The following is an 18,194-nucleotide window of genomic DNA, read 5'->3' on the forward strand; positions in this document are numbered from 1 at the left end:
CCACATCCCCACTAAGCCATGTTAGACATGATTCTCACGTGAAATACTGTGCTATGTGCCTGGCCTGAGACTTGGTAGTGACTTAGTTACCTCTCTGTGAAAAGAGCACGACACCTCCATTTCTCATTTTTGCAATGCAGACAGAGTGCCAGGTGCAAACTATTTGAGAACAGATGCTTCTGAACTTGTTTCCCCCACACTTTGCTACCACCACTGGGCTTCACAGAAAAGAAACGTTGGTAAAATCACATTGGGTCTTCCCTGTGTGGCAGGAGGAAAGACACATGTTGACCATGGCCTCAGAGGAGGCTGGCACTGGGCTGGTTTCATAACCATGTTATCAGGATCTAAGTTACCGGAGATAGGGGATGAACAGGTCAATAGGACTGCTGGAAATGGGTCTGTAGAGTTCATCTGGCAGAGACTTCTCTTAATTTCAGAACGAATATTTTTTAAAATTACAGTAAGAACAGAACATTGTAGATCATATCGAGGTTAAAATGGAAACCTACCAGAAAGGAAGGTGGGGTTATTTCACACTTCTATTCACCAAGCAAAGGTAGGAAAGAAATAAAATTTAAAAAGAGCTGTGGTTTTCCGGTTAGAAGAGCCTGTTTTACTTTTTACTTTCCTGTGTACAAGATGTAAAGGGACTCTCTGAATTACTCAGTTAAATCAGTCTCTAAATGCAAAGTACTGAAAAAAAATGCCCAAAACATTGAGCCTACAGTTGCCAAAAAAAAAAAAAAGTGTGATTCAACAGTATATATAGCGAGTATACCTGTGACCTAAGCACTGCCACTGATAGAACTCTACTAATTACATCTCTAGTGCCACAAAATTCAGCTTTTGGTAACTGTGAAGTAGAAGGTACCAGATCCTTATCTACATTTCCTGGTGATCCTCGTGTCACGTAGGACTGCTGAGCACAGCCTGCTCTCCAGCCTAGTTCTCTAGCAAAAACAAGGTCCAAAAAATGAAGACAGAGAAAGCAAACACAGAATGCAGCTAGGACAAGTTCATTTTGAAGTGCTGTCATCCCACGCTGTTCCAATTGAGCGCCCCTCCTGAACCAACGATAAGATAATTTTGCACAGCAAGTGAGTAAAATGGATTTCTGATCAGAGGCAGTGGCTCCCTACCATTCCTCATACCTGTAGCTGTGATGATGGGTGAGTGCCAAACAAGGCAACTCTGCTCAAATACAGGATGCGTTTTCTGCCTTGAAAGCAAGGGACAGGTTCTGCTGGGAGAAAAACCACACCAAACTCTCAAACGATGCATTCTGTAAATATTTATCCCATTAGAGGAGAGCCACAGGGACTAGTGTTCAGTGCCCTAGAGAGACTGGGTTGCCTTTCCAGCTTTAGTGTGCTGGGTAAATTTGGATAAGTTCGCTTTGGAAAGCATTTTGGAATCTACAGAACAAGAATGTTAAACGATGGGTGAGCTTTATTGTGATGAGCTTCTCCCCTCGGTTCCCCTGCTCCTCTAAAAGCTCTGCTATTCTCCTCCCACTCCGCTTGAAAACACAAACACTGAGACGTGCATATGTTACAAGAGCAGCTCCATTCCTCTGTGCTCGAGTAGCGGGAGACTACAGCGAACGAAGGCAGCCGCCAGGTCCCTATCCCAAAAAACGGTAAGAATGTTGTAGCCACTAGATGGCAAAACCCACCAGCAGTTGCTGCGGAGCAGCTGGTGCACAGGCTCGTCTGGTCCCCGTTATTCCGGATTCAAAGTCAATCCTGTTTCCACCAGAAATACATATTGACAAATCCAATCTTTAAATGTCCGAGGGGGAGTCGTTTAACACACATGCACAGCAAATTTGTGTCCAACCCTATTTTCAACGAGACATTTGCAGGAGACTCCACGTAGGGATGCCCAAAGGGAAGGCTGGTGCTCTGTCTTTAGCTGGAGCGGTTTAACAGACTTCCGGAGTTTGCATGGAAACGTCAGAAGTGAGCAATTAAAAAAACATAAATTAAAAAGAAAAGAGGCAAAGCACAATTTTTCAGTTTTGCTTGAATTATTTTCAACCTCAGGTTTCGAAGTTGGCCACAGAACAAACAAAATCAATAACTACCACAATGCCAAGCAGCATAACATGCTGGAGGATGAAACACTTTTGAAGCTTCCACGAGAGTGAGCCATCCTCCCTTTGGATGCTTCAGAATAAAGCCCTTATCAATCCTATTAGAAAGTCAAACCCACCCAGAATAAAGAAGGTAACAGGTACCATACACGGGAACCAGCACAGACAAAATGAAAACTCCCCCATGTGCCTGCTACATGGGTTGCCTCCATTAACCCCTCCGAAGCACTGGAACGACACATTTCCCCGCTATAATCGGAACATCCAGCAGCAACGAGTAGCTGATCTATAGCACTGCTGCTGCAGCCAGCGCATCCCGCAGCCCAGAAGTCCTAAAGGAATACCTGACGGATCCACGGGTCAAAATTGGATTTATTTATTGTCTTCCACACGTAACTTGGCACGATGACGTATTTGCTACTCCCTTAAGCCCTATAAGGATGAGGGATCTGATTTACTGATTTTAGAAAATTATTATAAAAATAAGGAAAGAAATGGCTTAAGTGTATTTCAACCTACTTACGGACCGTGGCCTTGCCCCAGTCAGCAGCTAGGGAACTGGCTGGACAAATCTTTCATCCAAGGAGCAAAAGGCCACAGCTTTCTGGAAAGGCCATTAGAGACCATTATTATACCAAAAGACACACTCATCCTTACAGAGAGCCAGCAAAAAGGAGAAGAGCTTCATGTATGGCTTATGATCATGAACTACTTTGGTAGCTCAGATGCCTGGAAACCAAAGAAGCAGCAAATTGCTTTTGTCCTTGATACGTACTGAGAAAGTGCTATTTTTCAGTATCCACTACAGCAATTTTGCCAGTCTTTGCATAACCTGCATCACCAACAGCAAAGGAAAAGGTCTCTAGCAACAATAGATCAACACAGCATGCAAACAGCATGTGCAGCTTCCAAGTGTCCTCTATTTTATGAATTCCAGTATTTACCTATTCCAGGCTTGAAGTAGTTAGCACAGTCCCCACCTGCTATTGGAAAATCCATACTAAAAAAGTGAATTTTATTCTTTGTATATATTTAATTTTTCAAAATAATCCATTAGAGCTTTCAGGCGAGAAAAAGCTCTCTCTCTGCTGCTGATATTCAACTTGTCTTTTAACTTCAAGCTTTCAATTAACTTAGCTGGAAAGAAAACTGTTTGTTTCCTTTGTGTTTTGAAAATTCAGTTTCCATCAAAATTTCCCACCAGCCTCATTTTTTTGCATAATGGATCTTCAAAATGTTTAAGTATTATTAGGACAATACTGAAAAATACTCAACCTAGTGTGTTTTCCCTGACTCATCTCAGGAGATTCACCACAACAAATTCAGTTGCAAGCTGAAAGAATCAAACAGTTAGCTCTATACCCATCTTTTCTGGTTGAAAGTTTTTTCTTTATATTTCTACAAATTTAGGTTTGGAAGTGGATTGCAAGGCAGTCATTGCAAGCCTGAGGACAGGCTCAGCCTTTCCCCTCACCTGTGCATTTTCCTTGTGCCTGGCAAGGCAGCCTGGCTACTGAGAGAGCAAGCTTTGATCAGGAAGCAGATGTCCAGCCTAAATTAACACAGGGCCATTAGGATCCTTCATGTGTCTCTTAAAACTCCTGAAATGGCCCAAGAGATGCAGGATTTCCCTACCCATCTGCAGTTGCACATGGCTGGGAAGCGACATGCATCCTTTTCTGGGCTTTCCCAGTTACCAGGCTTCAGTTAGGGAGATTTCAGGGTCTTCATTAACAAGATCTTCCCCTGCGCTCCCATCTAGGATAGACCAGGGCTCCATGGAGATCCCAGAACTCTTGCCTTCAGGGAATACCACACTCTGGGTCTTGAAGGGGTAATTTCTAAATCTGAAAAACTTCCAAACCACAGCCATGGCTTCTGCGTAGACAAATGCCCTGCCACCTGCAAACTGGGAGCTAGAGCAAATTACTAACCTGAAAATGCCTCTTACTTGGCTATGCTCTTTCTTCTCCCATCACTTCTATGCTGGTACCTCTACTGCTTTCTTAAAATAGACTCTGGTTTGCCAAAAAAACAGGACACCTGTCGTTACCCTTTCATGCCGTTCTGCAACTCTACACTGTCGGACCACTTAGTTGTGCAGGTCCATGCGGACAAGCAGCATAACATCTCTTTTTGCTCATTTCCACACTCTACTTCACAGCCCAGTGTCGAGGTCTGATTTCACAGTATGGTTTAGTCATGCTGTGCTTCTGGGATGTCAAAACCCCCTGGGAGCATCAGAGTTTCATTTGTGAGTCTTTCAAGGAAGAGCGAGCTGTACCACACGAGGGTGCTCAGAAAGCATGGTATGGAGGATGCTGCATCGAAGAGCAGCTCTAGCTTCGAGGGTTACTGAGGAGGAAAAATTTGCTGGTGCTGTTGTCAATGTAGAGGGTGGAGCTGTTTTCGCCCTACCCTTCAGACTAGTGCTCCAAAACCCAACTCCCCTTGACCGTCTTTACTTCACTCAGTTGACTTGTATCCATTGGCAACGTGCAAGAATAGAGAAATGGCTGTTAACGTTCACAGTCACAAATACAGTGGGATTAAAAAAGAGGGTGCACATAAGGAGCAGTGCAATTGCTTGCTTCATGGAGCATTTTATTGCATTTCCTGATGGTAACAGATTGATGCTGTTGTGCTTGTTAGCATGGTCAACTTTTATTACGAGACTATTAAAGAGTTTTATCTCTATGTGGATCTTTGAGATTCTGAGGGAAAGTTTTTTCTCTAGATTCACAACCCATCCTTAGAAGCCTATACTAATAAAATGCACTTCTTTCTGCCTCACAGCACACTGAAGGCAGCATTTGAGAGGCTCAAGCAACGTAAGTATTTACATCTTCCTTTCTGACCTGGGCTAAGACAGGCACACAATGCATTCATTGCTTCTGAGGTCTTTCATCCTCTTCCTCCCTGCGTTGCCAACTTTTCTATCCCAGTCTGTAGTATGGAAGTGGAGGAAAAAGACACTCACTGGGAGTCCTCCAAGGCTGGGCACTGTCCACTCTCTGGTGGCAAAGAAAGTGGCTTATTCCTCAAGTTATTTTTATGTGGATCAAGTCACAAAATATCAGCTCTGTTCCTTCCTCTGACATCAAAATAGCATACTTCCTAAATGTGCCCAAGGCTGAATGAAAACCTTTTTACACACAGAAAATGCAACACCACCATAGCCGACAGGGCGGTGTACCTGGCTACTGGCACCTGCTCTTTAGATAAAAAGACCCTTTTGAAAAGCAGCTGCTGAATTGAGATATTTTTAGAGTCTGGGTGGGGGAGCTCAACATTTCTGGAAAAGACGGGGTTTCCATTTCAGAGGCACCAAAGCTGACATTGCAGAGAAGTTACCAGCCACTTCAAACAGCATGAGCCAGGTGCTCTGAAATTCCACCCATCTTCCCTGACCCTTGGAAATTCTCAGCTTGCAACCTCATCAAATGACATTTGTGCAAGGCTGGACACAACTGGCAAGCAGCTCCCAAGGGCAATGACAATCCAGAAGTGTAGTGGAGGGAAAGCAGACACAAGGGGTGATGATGGAGGTCAGAGCTTCCTCCCTCCCTTCCTCTGCATCACAACATCTGACCTCCAGTCCCAGAAGGAAGAGGGGTGGTGGGGGTAAACGGGCCCAGGAAGAAACGCAGCTGGCTCTGCGCTTGCCAAAACTGCTCTGAGTGGGTGCTCCATTCCTGCAGCGAGGAGTCTTGCCCATACGACTTGCAGGCACTGAGAGGATAATGCAATAAACCCTATTCAGGTTGTGTGAAGCCTCGGCAATGTCAGAGCATGCAGAAACATTGGGAGGCCTTTTTAAGGCTGTCATATAGTCATATAGCAGCCGTGCCCCAGAAACATCTCCTGACTTTATATTTAAAGATTTTCCACTAACTGTATATGAATTCTGATTTAGAAATCGAAAGTGTTGGAAACTCTCATCTCCAGCTGGCGGTAATGCTGAAGGATGAACTGAAAGGAATAGAGGAGTTCCGAGAAAGACAGAAGGAGCAAAGAAAAAAGGTGAGAAACTAGAGAAATGTTGAAACAGATTGGGTCAATGGTCCATGCTGATGACCTGTCTCCAGCCATAGGCTATGAATATGGCAAAAGATGAGAAAACACGCCAGAGTGCCTTGTTCACTCCATATATTAAACTGTGGAAGAAAATCTCTTTCTAGTCCCAGCTGGAAGTAAAGTAGTGCTCTGAACTCAGGAGACAGAGGCTTCAGTCACTTTTACTCTCTCCCGTGTAGCTGCAGATACTATTATTATTCCTGTAAGAACATAAGCCTTCCTTTTCTCTTCTTTATACCCTTGCTAATTGGGATTCTTTGGTATGATCCTGCATGATCTCCAACATGCACTTAAGTAAAGGGGTAACACAAATATTTAAAAACATAAAAGCAAATTAAGATCATGCTGAACGCAACACCAATATATGTCGAATTAAAAATACATGGAATACAATATCAACTAGATGTTATTTATAATAAAAATTGGAGCATATTTAAGGTCATTTCATCCCCTATGATCTTATTGATCTCTAAATCCCTTGAAAATGTAGGTCTCAATAGAAACAGCAGTGGTCAGTCTTAGATCTTCTCTGGGTCCACGGAGCTGAAGACAAAGCTGGGACAGTCACTTAACACTGAAAGCACTGATGAATGGAGGAGTAAAATAACATACCCAGTTATTCGCTGATTTTAAACAACTGAAAACACATACAACTGGTATCAATGTCACAAAAATCTTGTGTCTACAACCCTGACATACAGGAGCTTGGAACAGCAGAGAGCTCTGAATATGAGAGTAGGTAAAACCAGTGCTGCTACTGACATTTGAGGTCCACAGTGATCTGACAAGGCAGATAAGGTGTTATAAAGACAGACAGCATGCACCTAGTTCATCAGCATTTGTATCCCCACCACTACTTGCCACTAGGATTTGCAAAGAGAGAGGCTCTCTCCCCTGTTGAAAACCATAAGCCTATAACTCAACTGGAAACTGAGGGGCCTGGAATAAAGGGTAAATCTGCTTTGGAGTCTGAGGCAAGCTTTTTTCTCCGTCCAGCATGTGGCTGTGAGGAAGTCAACATTAGACATGCTAGATAGCGTCAGCACTTCTGGTAACCTCCCAAAATACTGTGATTTGTGTTTCATGGTAGCTGCTCTCAGGACTGCACTATTCAGCCCAATCTGAAGTAAGCTTTGGGTAGCCTCAGAGAGGGTTTTGCTTGAGAGAATATAAAGATTAAAGGACCAAAAGTCCCACTGAAGAAACCCATACCCTGCCAAATAGGAGCATATCTCACTGTCACATAAGGCTGGGCACATCACAACTAAAGCCATAAAAGAGAATTCAGCACTGTCCTTCCAATGCTGACCAGATGATGCTATGGAAATCAAATCGCATCGAGCATAAATTTGCCCAAAGCAATGGAATATAAATTACACAGGAATTGTTTGTGTTTAAAATGGACAAGTACCCTTGCTCACGTGGGTGAGACAGTGGTTTGGTCCGCAAAGATGTGGGATCAAACTCTTGAACCAGGGAAGGAACTCTGCTGGCAAAGCTGACGGACACTGTGACTGGGTGTCACGCTATTTAATCTCCTTAAGGAAAAAAAAAAAAGGTGAGGAGGAAGAAAATTAAGATCTACATCCTCTCTGCTATTAATGGAAACCACTGAAGCAGAATTCTCTTGGATTATTTTTTTACCTGGCGCTTTGATGCTCTCTGTATTGCTGAGAAACCTGTCATTTATAAAAGCAGAGCAAAATCCTGTCCCCCACAGGCACATGGCTTATAGCAAGGCCCTGACAATGGCTTTCCTAATCCTGCCAGTAGAAAGGGGAGGAAGAAGTCCAAAGCAAGAAACGTTCACTTCTGTGTGTTTTTTACAGTATGAGTCTGCAATGGAGCGCATGCAGAAGTGCAAGTTGTCCCATTATAAGAAGATGATGGAGGTAAGCAAGGAGGTTTTGTGCAGGTTTCTTGAGGCAAACTAGCTCCCACTTGAGACAGGGTGAAATCTGTATCACATGTACCTATATTTAAAGAAAGGTCAAGAATGTGTGAGTGTGCAAGAGTGTGTGTGGGAGAGAGGGGATGTGATTCCTGCTAGGAGGAGGAAGCTAATCTTCCTTGCAGCGTCCACTGAAGGTCTCCAAAACAAACACTCAGAAAGTTAATGTGGAATGCACAATGTCCCAGGTCAAACAGGATTTCATTCCTTCTAGGCAAGGACACTTACAGGAGCAAGTGTAATTTTTCAGCCTGTGTATATACCTTTTTAAAAATGGTGAGGGAATCTTGTAAACAGGAGGAAACCTCTCCAACTGGAAAGCTTGCAGGTACAGGAGCTGTGGGCAACTGGGTTTGGTTTCCGATAAGCAATTGTCTCTAAAGAAAAGTAGCTGCAGACCCATCAGTGCTACAGCTGGAACTGTACTAGCAATTTTTATTTAAACGTGGTTGTTCTGAGTGAATCTCTAAGGCAGGACAGCCTTCTGGTGCAAATAAGGATTTCTTTTGCTTCTGAGGACTACACCGAGACTGTTACCTATGGGGTGCTGGCCCTGTCTCACAGCTTGGAGCAATGGGCTAGGCAACACACTAACTTCAGCCACCTGTAGACCCTTCCCCACTGGCCCCCTGGGATGTGGGCTCCTAAGCTCCTGATTTTGTCTCCACGCGGTGGCTCAGACAGACGCTGGTGCACTGACAGTGCCAGCACTGCCTGTGTATTGGTGACCACCCCTGCAGGGGGCTGCCTGCAATTGTACAAAGCAAACAATTTCAGGGCTGCAAGAAGAGGACCCAATTTATGCTGCCTGAACAGTTTTTCAGTTCTATTTTCCTGTCTCCTCATGGTGCTATTGGGAATTTTTTATATTGTCCGAACCTGGGCACCGAGTTCCTCCCTCAGACTGCAACAGAGACAATGCCTACAACATGAAGCTGGAGACAGCCTAGCCTTGTTTCCTAACCCCAACCCTCACATTTGATTTCATTTCAATACAGTCGAAGAAGACCTACGAACAGAAGTGCAAGGAGGCGGACGAGGCTGAGCAGTCCTTTGAACGGACAAGTGCTTCAGGCAACCAAAAGCAAACAGAAAAGGTACCTTAGATGACAGTACTATCTAGAGAGAAAACTGTGTGGATTTTGCTTTTCAAGGTACAAGAGAATACAACTGAACAACCCATTCTGCGGAATGCCAGGGGCTGCTTTCCCTTCTAATTAACCCCTTAGAATCAAAATTAAAACAAAGGATGTTCCCAAGGAGGTCCTCCTTCACAAACTCCTTTGGTAACCCTGATCTTGCTCTGTGATAGGCCAAGGGTTTTTAAAAAGGCTGAGAAGGGACTAAGTCATTTCATTAATTTATGCCAGGCTATGATCTAATTGCTCTGTGAATCCTGAAGGGAAACCGAATGAGATTTTTCGCTGAAATTATTCATAAAAAAAGAAACAAGTCAGAAGTATGTCATGCAGTTAGTTTTGCCTTTTGGTCGCTCACATTTAGTAGGCACAGTGTCTTACATTAAAATGCATATTTTTCCTCAACATTTTTCTCCTTATGGTTAGTTTAATTTCAATGAAATTTACAAACTCAAAAATAAATCATTGGAAATTAAGGCATTGCAGTCCTTCATTGCATCGTCTTGATGCTTGTAGCTGACAATTCACTAACTTTTAATGGGAACATTTTACAGCAGAACAGATGGAGAAAACAAAATAAATGAACTCCCTTTGGCTTGAGAAAAATCAGTGCAGTGTAAGCAAAAAGGATCAAAAATCATCTCAAGGAGTAGGGGGATGGAGACTCTAAAAACAGCATCAGAGCTTCACATTTTATTTCCAGCATTCACTAATCTTTGATGAACAAAACCCTCCAGCTTAGCTGTGAAGAGGGGATGAAATCCTGGCCCTACTGAAATTACGCCAGCACACTTAGCAACTTCAATGGCATCAAAATCTGACCCAGCTCCTTTCATGCAGGAGGATCTCAGGGTGCTTCGTTGCCATTACTTCCACACACATGTCAGCACGTTCGAAATGCACAGAGGCATCTCCCAAGAAACATGTCAGCTGTTTCATTCTGCGCAGCACTCGCAAACAGTTTGGGCCAGGAAGCAAATAAAAATGAAGCTTATGTTCCCAGCTTCCTCCACATTTTCCAACCAGCTGCGATGAGGAATATGGTCATAAGAACCCCTACCTGAGCCTTGTCTTGAAGGGCAGAAGGGAAGAATGTATTACACTGATGTCTAGAGCCGTGCATTAACATACTGTCATCACCATCTGTGCAGAAAGACCTGGGAGTACCGAGCTGTCAATAATAGCTGGATTTTCGTTTGTTGAAAGCTGCAGGTTTTTAAAAAAGGAAAGTTCTACTTAGAGTGAGTTTTGCTTTTAGGTGTCTGAGCTGTTATGGGAAATAATCTGGCATTTGCAAAGTATTTTAAAGGCTGTGTTCTTTTCATCTGTGTATTACATGAAGAGCTTGGAAGATGAAGAATCTTAACTGCCATTTATTTCTGCTTATAAATGTCTATTAGAAAAGCACATCAAACACTTGAGAAAAATCAAATCAGCCAGCAGACACGAGCTGCAGGCTGGATCACGCTAGCTCTGAGCTCCTATGGCAAGGATGTCTGAATGGAAAGATGTAAATTGCCAGATTTCCCTTGAAGCCAGCAGACCTGTGGCTGCATCTGTGAAATTCTGGTCCCTTCTCCATAGCACACATCCAACAGAACTATGCATAAAGGCGGGACAGCCAAGAAATGTTTGCAAATTTCAGCCTTTCCCCTAGAAGGCAAAAGGGAGCAGGCAGCAAAAAAACTGCAGCAGAAGCAAAAATATGGTCAGAAATTAATCTGAGGTGTTTCCTTTCCTGTTTCAGAGTCAGAACAAAGCCAAGCAATGCAGAGACGCGGCACATGAAGCAGGTGATGCTCTATTTGCAACCAAACTAAGATTTTTCTCAGCAAACATCTACCAGCACACTGATTTTGATAGAGCACCATACAAATCACCCAGACTGGCCCTGGTTGAAGCCAAGTTTCCCCAGAGTCACCTACCCAAAGATTAATGAAGCAGCTTCTAAAGAACAGCAACCTGATAGTCATCTACGTTTACTTTCCTTTGCGGAAATGCAAGTCTCCTGCTTTCATTAAAGAATATCTAGACCACCTCCTTTAGGGACTTCACCCAGGAAAGAAAAGCTCTTCTTGAAGCAAGTTTGAAAGCACAAAAGAATGACACTCAAATTGCCCCCAGCCAGCCCAAGCCAGTTACAGTGTCCCAGGTTCCCTGTACGTGAGCACGGTAGCATTCTCCAGCCAGAAACCCAGTGTATGTCCAGAAAGACAGGACAGCACACACCTGAGCTGGTTCATGAGTTCAGACTTGTCCCCCACTGCTCATGTAAAAGTTCACACTAAACCACATAGCTTACCTGGCTGGCTCAGAACAGAAAGAGCCCAAGGATGCTCAGTGCCCAAGCATGGTCCAGGCTCTCCCTCTCTGAGTTGCATTATCCCAGCTGTAAAGTTTATAGGTGATTTGCAAACCATGCAGAGATAATCCTCACTCTAGTATAAAGCTGCAATCCAAATATCCTTGTGGCCCACCGTTTCAAGCTCACACATTCTTTTGATGCTCTAGCAAACCACAGCTTTAAAGTGTAAGAACCACAGTGAAATCCTAATAGGAGGAAAAAGAGAAAGCCTGTATCTTTTTTTGCCCCTAACTGTTGGGTTTCTATTATGTGTGTCTGTGTTTACAGAGAACGTGTACAAACAGAACATTGAGCAGCTGGATGAGGTCAGGACAGAGTGGGAACAGGAACATATCAAAACCTGCGAGGTAAACATTGACTTCTGCAGAGATATATATTTGTACGCTCTTTATTTTATCCTACTTGCAAATATCAAAGACCCGAGATATCATCCCAAGGGTTTTGCCGTTTGATTACGCGGAGGCTCAGTAGATGTCTTTGCAGAAATAGTGCAAAACCTGGAATTGACTTAGACATAACTGCTCTCTGTCTCACTTGCTTACACTCTCCTTGCTTGTTCAGCACATGTATGTAAATATAAAGGAGGGGAATAAGTGCAGAGGTGTGGGAAGTAGAGCAATACATGAACTCGTACCATCTATTCGCAAGCATTTGTTGCCAGTGTTCACCCACAACTTAACATAAGAATACACTAGCTTTAGGGATGATCTTCTACACTAGCTTTAGGGATGGATCTTCTATCACAACCAAGATAAAGCTGTTTCTCAAACAACAGCTTTGTTACAAAATGTAATTTAAGTAGAAAATGAACAGAAATACAGAAATGAAAATTCATTTTTAGTTTAAAAAATAAACTTCAAAATTGAAACAAAAAGAATTCAATTAATCCATTAAAAATGAACAAACAAAAGATTCCTTTTAGATTATGTTTTGCAAGAGGCTCCCAGAATGGCTTCTTGTTCCAATGCAGGAGAGGGTTTTGTGTTTGTTGAGCTTCTCATCCACCAGCACTCCCAAGTCTTTTTCCTCAGGCTGCTCTCAATCCATTCTCCGCCCAGCCTGTACTTGTGCTTGGGATTGCCCTGACCCACGTGCAGGACCTTGCACTTGGCCTTGTTGAACTTCATGAGGTTCTCACAGGCCCATCTTTCAGTTGAAAGGTGGTTGTGGAAAGTCTCTGTTTCCATTATGCTGAGGGTGGACGAGGAGATTCACACTTGGCTAGTAAGTTTGCACAACAGTTACAGGAACTGGTTGACATCTAAATCAGTCACACATTCGGCCATACTAATCCTTCTAATACATTTGCACATCTGCTGAAGTATGATTTTGCTAGGTTTACTTGTTGCAGGCTTTATTTCCACATAAAACAAAATACCAGGAGCATAGCTTTCCAGTTCTCTGCTTCCTCTTAAATATTCCCTATCTGGGAGCACGGGAAAGTCCCATGGCTAGGACTTTCTTTCCATAGAAACTGTGCCAAGCCTTAATTTTCCCAAGATGCACGTTTTCCCCCTTTTTAAAAAGCCAGCAAACAAGTGAAGCGTTCCACAACCCAACACACTTCATTTCTCCCACATCGCCCAATTCTGAACAGCCCACAGAGCTCGTGGCCTGCCTGCTGCTTCGCTCAAACAACCCTTCACAAAGGAAGGGCATCTTTAACGCGTTCTTTGAAAAGTGCTTGTAGGTAGAACAACTGATAGTTTTTGTTTTGTTTTGTTTTTTTAGGCATTTAAAACTAGTAACTAGTTCAAAAGCAGCTTAAGATCCCAAACTTCTGGCTGCATAGCAGGGAACCTGGAAGTGCCAAGGTCACTTAGGTCTCCAGCTGAGCGCTGGTCATCCATAGCCCAAAAATCTTGGCTAGCAAGTGGCAGCACTGGGATGACCTTCGTCACAGGGGCTGTGCCGTATTCCTTGGCACGAGATGCCCAGGTTCACTAGCAGTCTGTCGCACACGCTGATGGGGCACGAGGGATATGTCTAACACAACACCCAGCTGTACTTTGCAAAGGGCTTGACAAACCAGCGTCACTACACTTCCCTCGTTGATGAGCTGCATTTCCCAACAGGACACCATTTACCTGGAAAATTCCCTGTCAGCTCCCGTACTATTTCAGCAGCCCCTGAGGGGTTAGGCTGCAGCCACAGGCTTTTTGTTCAGAATGGATATTGAAATACCCACTCTCCACCTTCAGGTCCTCTGTAAAAACCTTTTCTCTCAGAAACTGATCCCGATGCCAGCTGACTCCCTTGATGGACTCTTTCTTCTGTTATTTTTTTTAGATGGTAAGATATTAGATGGCAGGCAGTGTACCCATCTGAATGTTCTGCTGAATATTGTATACGTTTGTGGTGTTCTGGACATAATTACTAGCAAATGGAGATGGAAACAGATGGCTGGAAGCATCTGAGCTTTTCACACCTCATAGAAAACCAAAAATTGATGTTCTACTTATAACAGTACAACTTAGAGATCAGGGTGGTGTGGGGTTTTTTGTGTTTTGGTTTTGTTTTTTTTTTTTTAAGGTTTTTAAAGAAAGTTTATCTGCCTCTTCCCCAACTCAGTTCACACTTCTCTTTTCCCCCTTCATTTTTCCAAGCTCTACAACAACACAAGAAAATCAGACAGATGAAGGAAGGGAGTAAACTCTGAAGAAATTAAAATGCCTTCTCTTTTCCATGAAAATAACCCTAGAAACGAACAGAGGCAACTCCAGAGAGTCTTAAATATTTTCGGAAGAGAAGTTTGGAAAGATATTTTAGAAGGCAGAGATGTATACTTTGGGCTCTACTGCTAACAAATACAATGCTTTCATGACAGTACTCAAATTGTAGAACGGTTTGGGTTGGAAGGGACCTTAAAGATACTGATCTGTTAAACATCAAGATTTCAGTGTGATGGGTAGACAGGACTCTCACTTTGAAACCCTTGGCAGTAGAGCTAGCAGTCAAATCCAGATACTGATTCCTTTCTAATGCTTTATTTTTGTCTATAAAACATAACTTTAATTTGGTGTAATCAATTAAAACAAGTTATTGAGCACGAATAAGTAAAAATAAATTCTCCAGTAGCTGAAAAGACATCCTTTAGAAAGGATTCCTCAGAACGGTTTGCAGGTTTACAAACTTGGCGCAGAGGAACCCCAGCCCTGTTGCTGCTTGCAATGCAAATAAATAACTGCCATGAGGCTTGACCACATCTCCTCTTTGGCTTTAGGTCTTCCAGCTCCAGGAACATGATCGCATAACAATCCTCCGCAACTCGCTGTGGGTTCACTGCAACCAGCTCTCCATGCAGTGTGTGAAGGATGACGAGGTAGGGGCAACCTGCCAAGCAGCTTCATGCATGGAGGACGAAGAGGAGGAGCAAGAGTGCTCTAGCAACACAGCACTAGCTTGTCTTTCTCTGAACATGCTGTCTCCAGCAAACCGGCTGTTATGCATGTTCACTGAAGGGGGGAGCATTCTCAATCCAGCTTGTTCCCTTTAGGTATAAACCAGACATGTGCCTGGATGTAGATGGTCTGCGTCACACTTGGTGACACTTACATGTCTCCTCCCCTCAGTTTGCTGGGGAATGCCTCCAGCTACTAGATTGCTGGATGGAGTATCCTTGGGCTCAGGCACAACTTTCAGAAAGGCATCCAGTCCTGGTCTCAAAATTGGAAGACAAAGAATACACTAGTTTTGACTTTGAATGATTGTTTCCTGCTATTTATTTATTGCATTGAAAAAACCTGGACTGCCTTCATCCTCCTCTCTTGAAAGGCTATCCAGAGCACAAATAAACAATTCTGTTTACAAGAATGTTCGTTCCGGGGCTCAGGCTAAAGTGCCATCCAGGTCAGACATGTACCAAGTATAGAGTGTGTCTTAAGGGGAAAAGTATTAGAGAGCATTAATTGTTAATTCAACTTGAAATGTTAAAAATTAAATTAAATTGCATTCTGGAATTCTGTTTTGTAGCTGTATGAAGAGGTTCGGGTAAGCTTGGAGAAATGTGTTGTAGAGTCAGACATCGACTACTTCATTAAGACTAAAATGACAGGAACAGAACCTCCAGGTAATTATTCCTATTGGTCTTGTCAGATGAGTCATGCATTAGGCTGAGGCCGCAGTTGTGCGGCACATGTCCTTTGGAGGTGAAGCCAGCTGGAGGAGTTTCTGCTCCAGCTATTCATTCCCACCCACCATGGCTCACTTCCCCTCACCGTGCTGTGATCACTCCTTGTGTGGCACTGTAAGTGGGATAGCTGAATGATCCAGGTTAAAAATAACCCTCAAAAAAAAAAAAAAATTGTTTTGCCTCTTCAATCAAGCCCATTTCACACTGCAGCTGAACTGACACCGCTAAGGAGGTGGCAAACTGCCTTGCAGAGATGGCAACCTCAATTTCCTGCAGTGGTGACAAGTCAGAACCAACCTGTCGTGTAACTGTACCCTGGTGTCCCCTTGACAGAGATACTGCCTCTTCATTTGCAGTACAGAGAAGACCAGACTTTGTATTCCGTTTTGTTCTGTGTGCCCAATGGAGGTTAATATCTTTTTTTTCCACTCAGGAAGTTGTTTGTATAAGGGCAAGACCCTAGTTGGGGGAAATTTTGAATGAAATTGCCTTTGCTCCATCATGCAGAAGCGATGTAAGGTTCACAGACTTTGTCTGTTCAAGCCAAAGCAGCCTTTTCATCAGCTTCAATGATCAAAGCTTCTGGGCTGAAACGGAGACTGGGACAGCAAGAGCTAAGAGCTGTTGTAAAATGAAAACATGCTGCTCCGGGGCAGGAGTTCTCTGCATACATCCCCAGAAAGGAGGTTATCTAATGTTCCACAAGGCCAAATACAAACCACACCCTCTTACTTCAACAGGCAGTACAAGATATTTATAGACTGAGTGAACACTTGCACTTCTGTGCAGCTGCTGCAGTAAACAAAGATTCAAAGCCTTTGTAAATGGAGAGAAAAATCCCTATTTCGTCTCATCATTAGCGGATGATACATATTTATGTTGGAAAGATCTTTTTTTTATTTTAATCTGTGCACAGATACTGTTTCACTTCCACTCTCTGCTCTAACACCATACTGCTACCACGTCAGAGAGAAAATCCGCTTAGTATGCCCTCAGCAGTATCAACAGCGCTCACTTCCATTCCGAGTGCAGAATAAGCTAGAGTGGCATCAGAAAATTTTATACTGATGAAAACCTTCCAAGCTAAGAGTTGTTATAGGTACAAACATCAGCAGTATGAACGCCCCATCCCAGGGGATAGTTATCTTGTGCAGGAACAGCTTACACCCCTTAGATTTCATCGCAGAGCTCAGAGCTGGCAGCACTTACACCCTAGGAACGTTTTCAGCAGAGCTGGGTGCTGCCACTAACTCAGCACTGAGCTATGAGGCTTGTTTTTCCCTCAGCCTTTCTGTCATTACAGCTATTATGATTAAGAATTGAGATCTGAGGATTTTTTTTTTTTAAACAAATACATCAATACTGGTGCATTGGATGCCATTTTGCTGCTATAGCTTATTCTTCTTCACATAGGGGATTTAAATTCACTGATATAGGAGCGTTTACCAAGGCAAAACTACATTTTCACTGGCAGAAGGGAGAACTGCGCCTTGCAATAGTGTGAAAGAACTTCTGTATACTAAGAAATTTGTAATTCTCAGCTAGATTTCCCCCCCCCCCCAATGTGAGAATTCTCATTCTCCAGTCACCTAGGCAATCTTCTGCAAACAGCTCTTGGCTATGTCAGGACTCATTTCTAATAAGAAATAGGTGGGAAAAACCCTTGAGAGCTTTATGAAAGGCAAAGAAACAACTGACTTGGTTTTTTGTTGTGTGGGGTTTTTTTGTTGTGTTTTTTTTTTTACCACCTTCTAGAAGGTGACATGTTCTGGAAGTAACACCCTAGTATGTCCACAGCTCTGGCTAATGAGTTTGCACAGTAGCACATGGTGAGCTGTTGATCTGTTTTATTATTTGCAAAATGCAGAAGGAAACTCACATGTGGTCTTACATTGCGTAGCAGAAGACCTTCACCTTGACCAAACCTTTTGGGTTCCTCATGCTGTTGCTCGCTGCTCTCCTCTTCTATCTAATCTTACAATGTGTTATAGACTAGAAACTATACTAAGGTGAAAATCTAGAAAGGTAACAGGAGACCCTTAAATTGGTCAGAAAAGTCCCTAATTACTGAAAATCTTATTTGTAAGGATTCTTCACACTCACTAGTTGTCCGTGCCTGCTCTGCTTATGATCTTGACTGATGCAGTGTGAGACTGTCACCATAACCTTTAGCCCAAGTCCAATGTCTGTCTTAATTCGCTGGTATCAGAACTGAGATAATACAACATCACAGACTTCACTCATGTTTGTTGGGCTTTAACACAGAGAAGGCAGAAAGGGTGTACAGCCACCAGCTCTAAGCAACTACACTGGGAGCTGTGAGATGAAAAATAAATACCTCCATCTGTAACTATTTCATTTGTAAAGCTAGACTTGGAAATGGTCTCAACTTCACCCTGAACGACACCATAGGGGAGAGTGAAGAAACTGTA

The 18,194-nt window shown here is 43.2% G+C and overlaps 1 protein-coding gene across 1 annotated transcript in view; it reads left to right on the forward strand.

Annotated features, from left to right (window-relative positions):
• The window catches only part of PSTPIP1 (proline-serine-threonine phosphatase interacting protein 1), a 56,158-nt gene that overhangs the window by 31,749 nt on the left and 6,215 nt on the right, over positions 1–18,194 (forward strand). Inside the window, exons 5-12 of the mRNA XM_086620576.1 lie at positions 4,895–4,929; positions 6,015–6,121; positions 8,005–8,067; positions 9,125–9,223; positions 11,013–11,058; positions 11,898–11,977; positions 14,854–14,952; positions 15,603–15,699. Of these exons, the coding sequence (XP_086476702.1) occupies positions 4,895–4,929; positions 6,015–6,121; positions 8,005–8,067; positions 9,125–9,223; positions 11,013–11,058; positions 11,898–11,977; positions 14,854–14,952; positions 15,603–15,699 (626 nt within the window). The remainder of the gene's footprint in view (positions 1–4,894; positions 4,930–6,014; positions 6,122–8,004; positions 8,068–9,124; positions 9,224–11,012; positions 11,059–11,897; positions 11,978–14,853; positions 14,953–15,602; positions 15,700–18,194) is intronic.

The sequence above is a fragment of the Tauraco erythrolophus genome, chromosome 14 (assembly GCF_009769465.1).
Source record: "Tauraco erythrolophus isolate bTauEry1 chromosome 14, bTauEry1.pri, whole genome shotgun sequence".
Taxonomy (NCBI): domain Eukaryota; kingdom Metazoa; phylum Chordata; class Aves; order Musophagiformes; family Musophagidae; genus Tauraco; species Tauraco erythrolophus.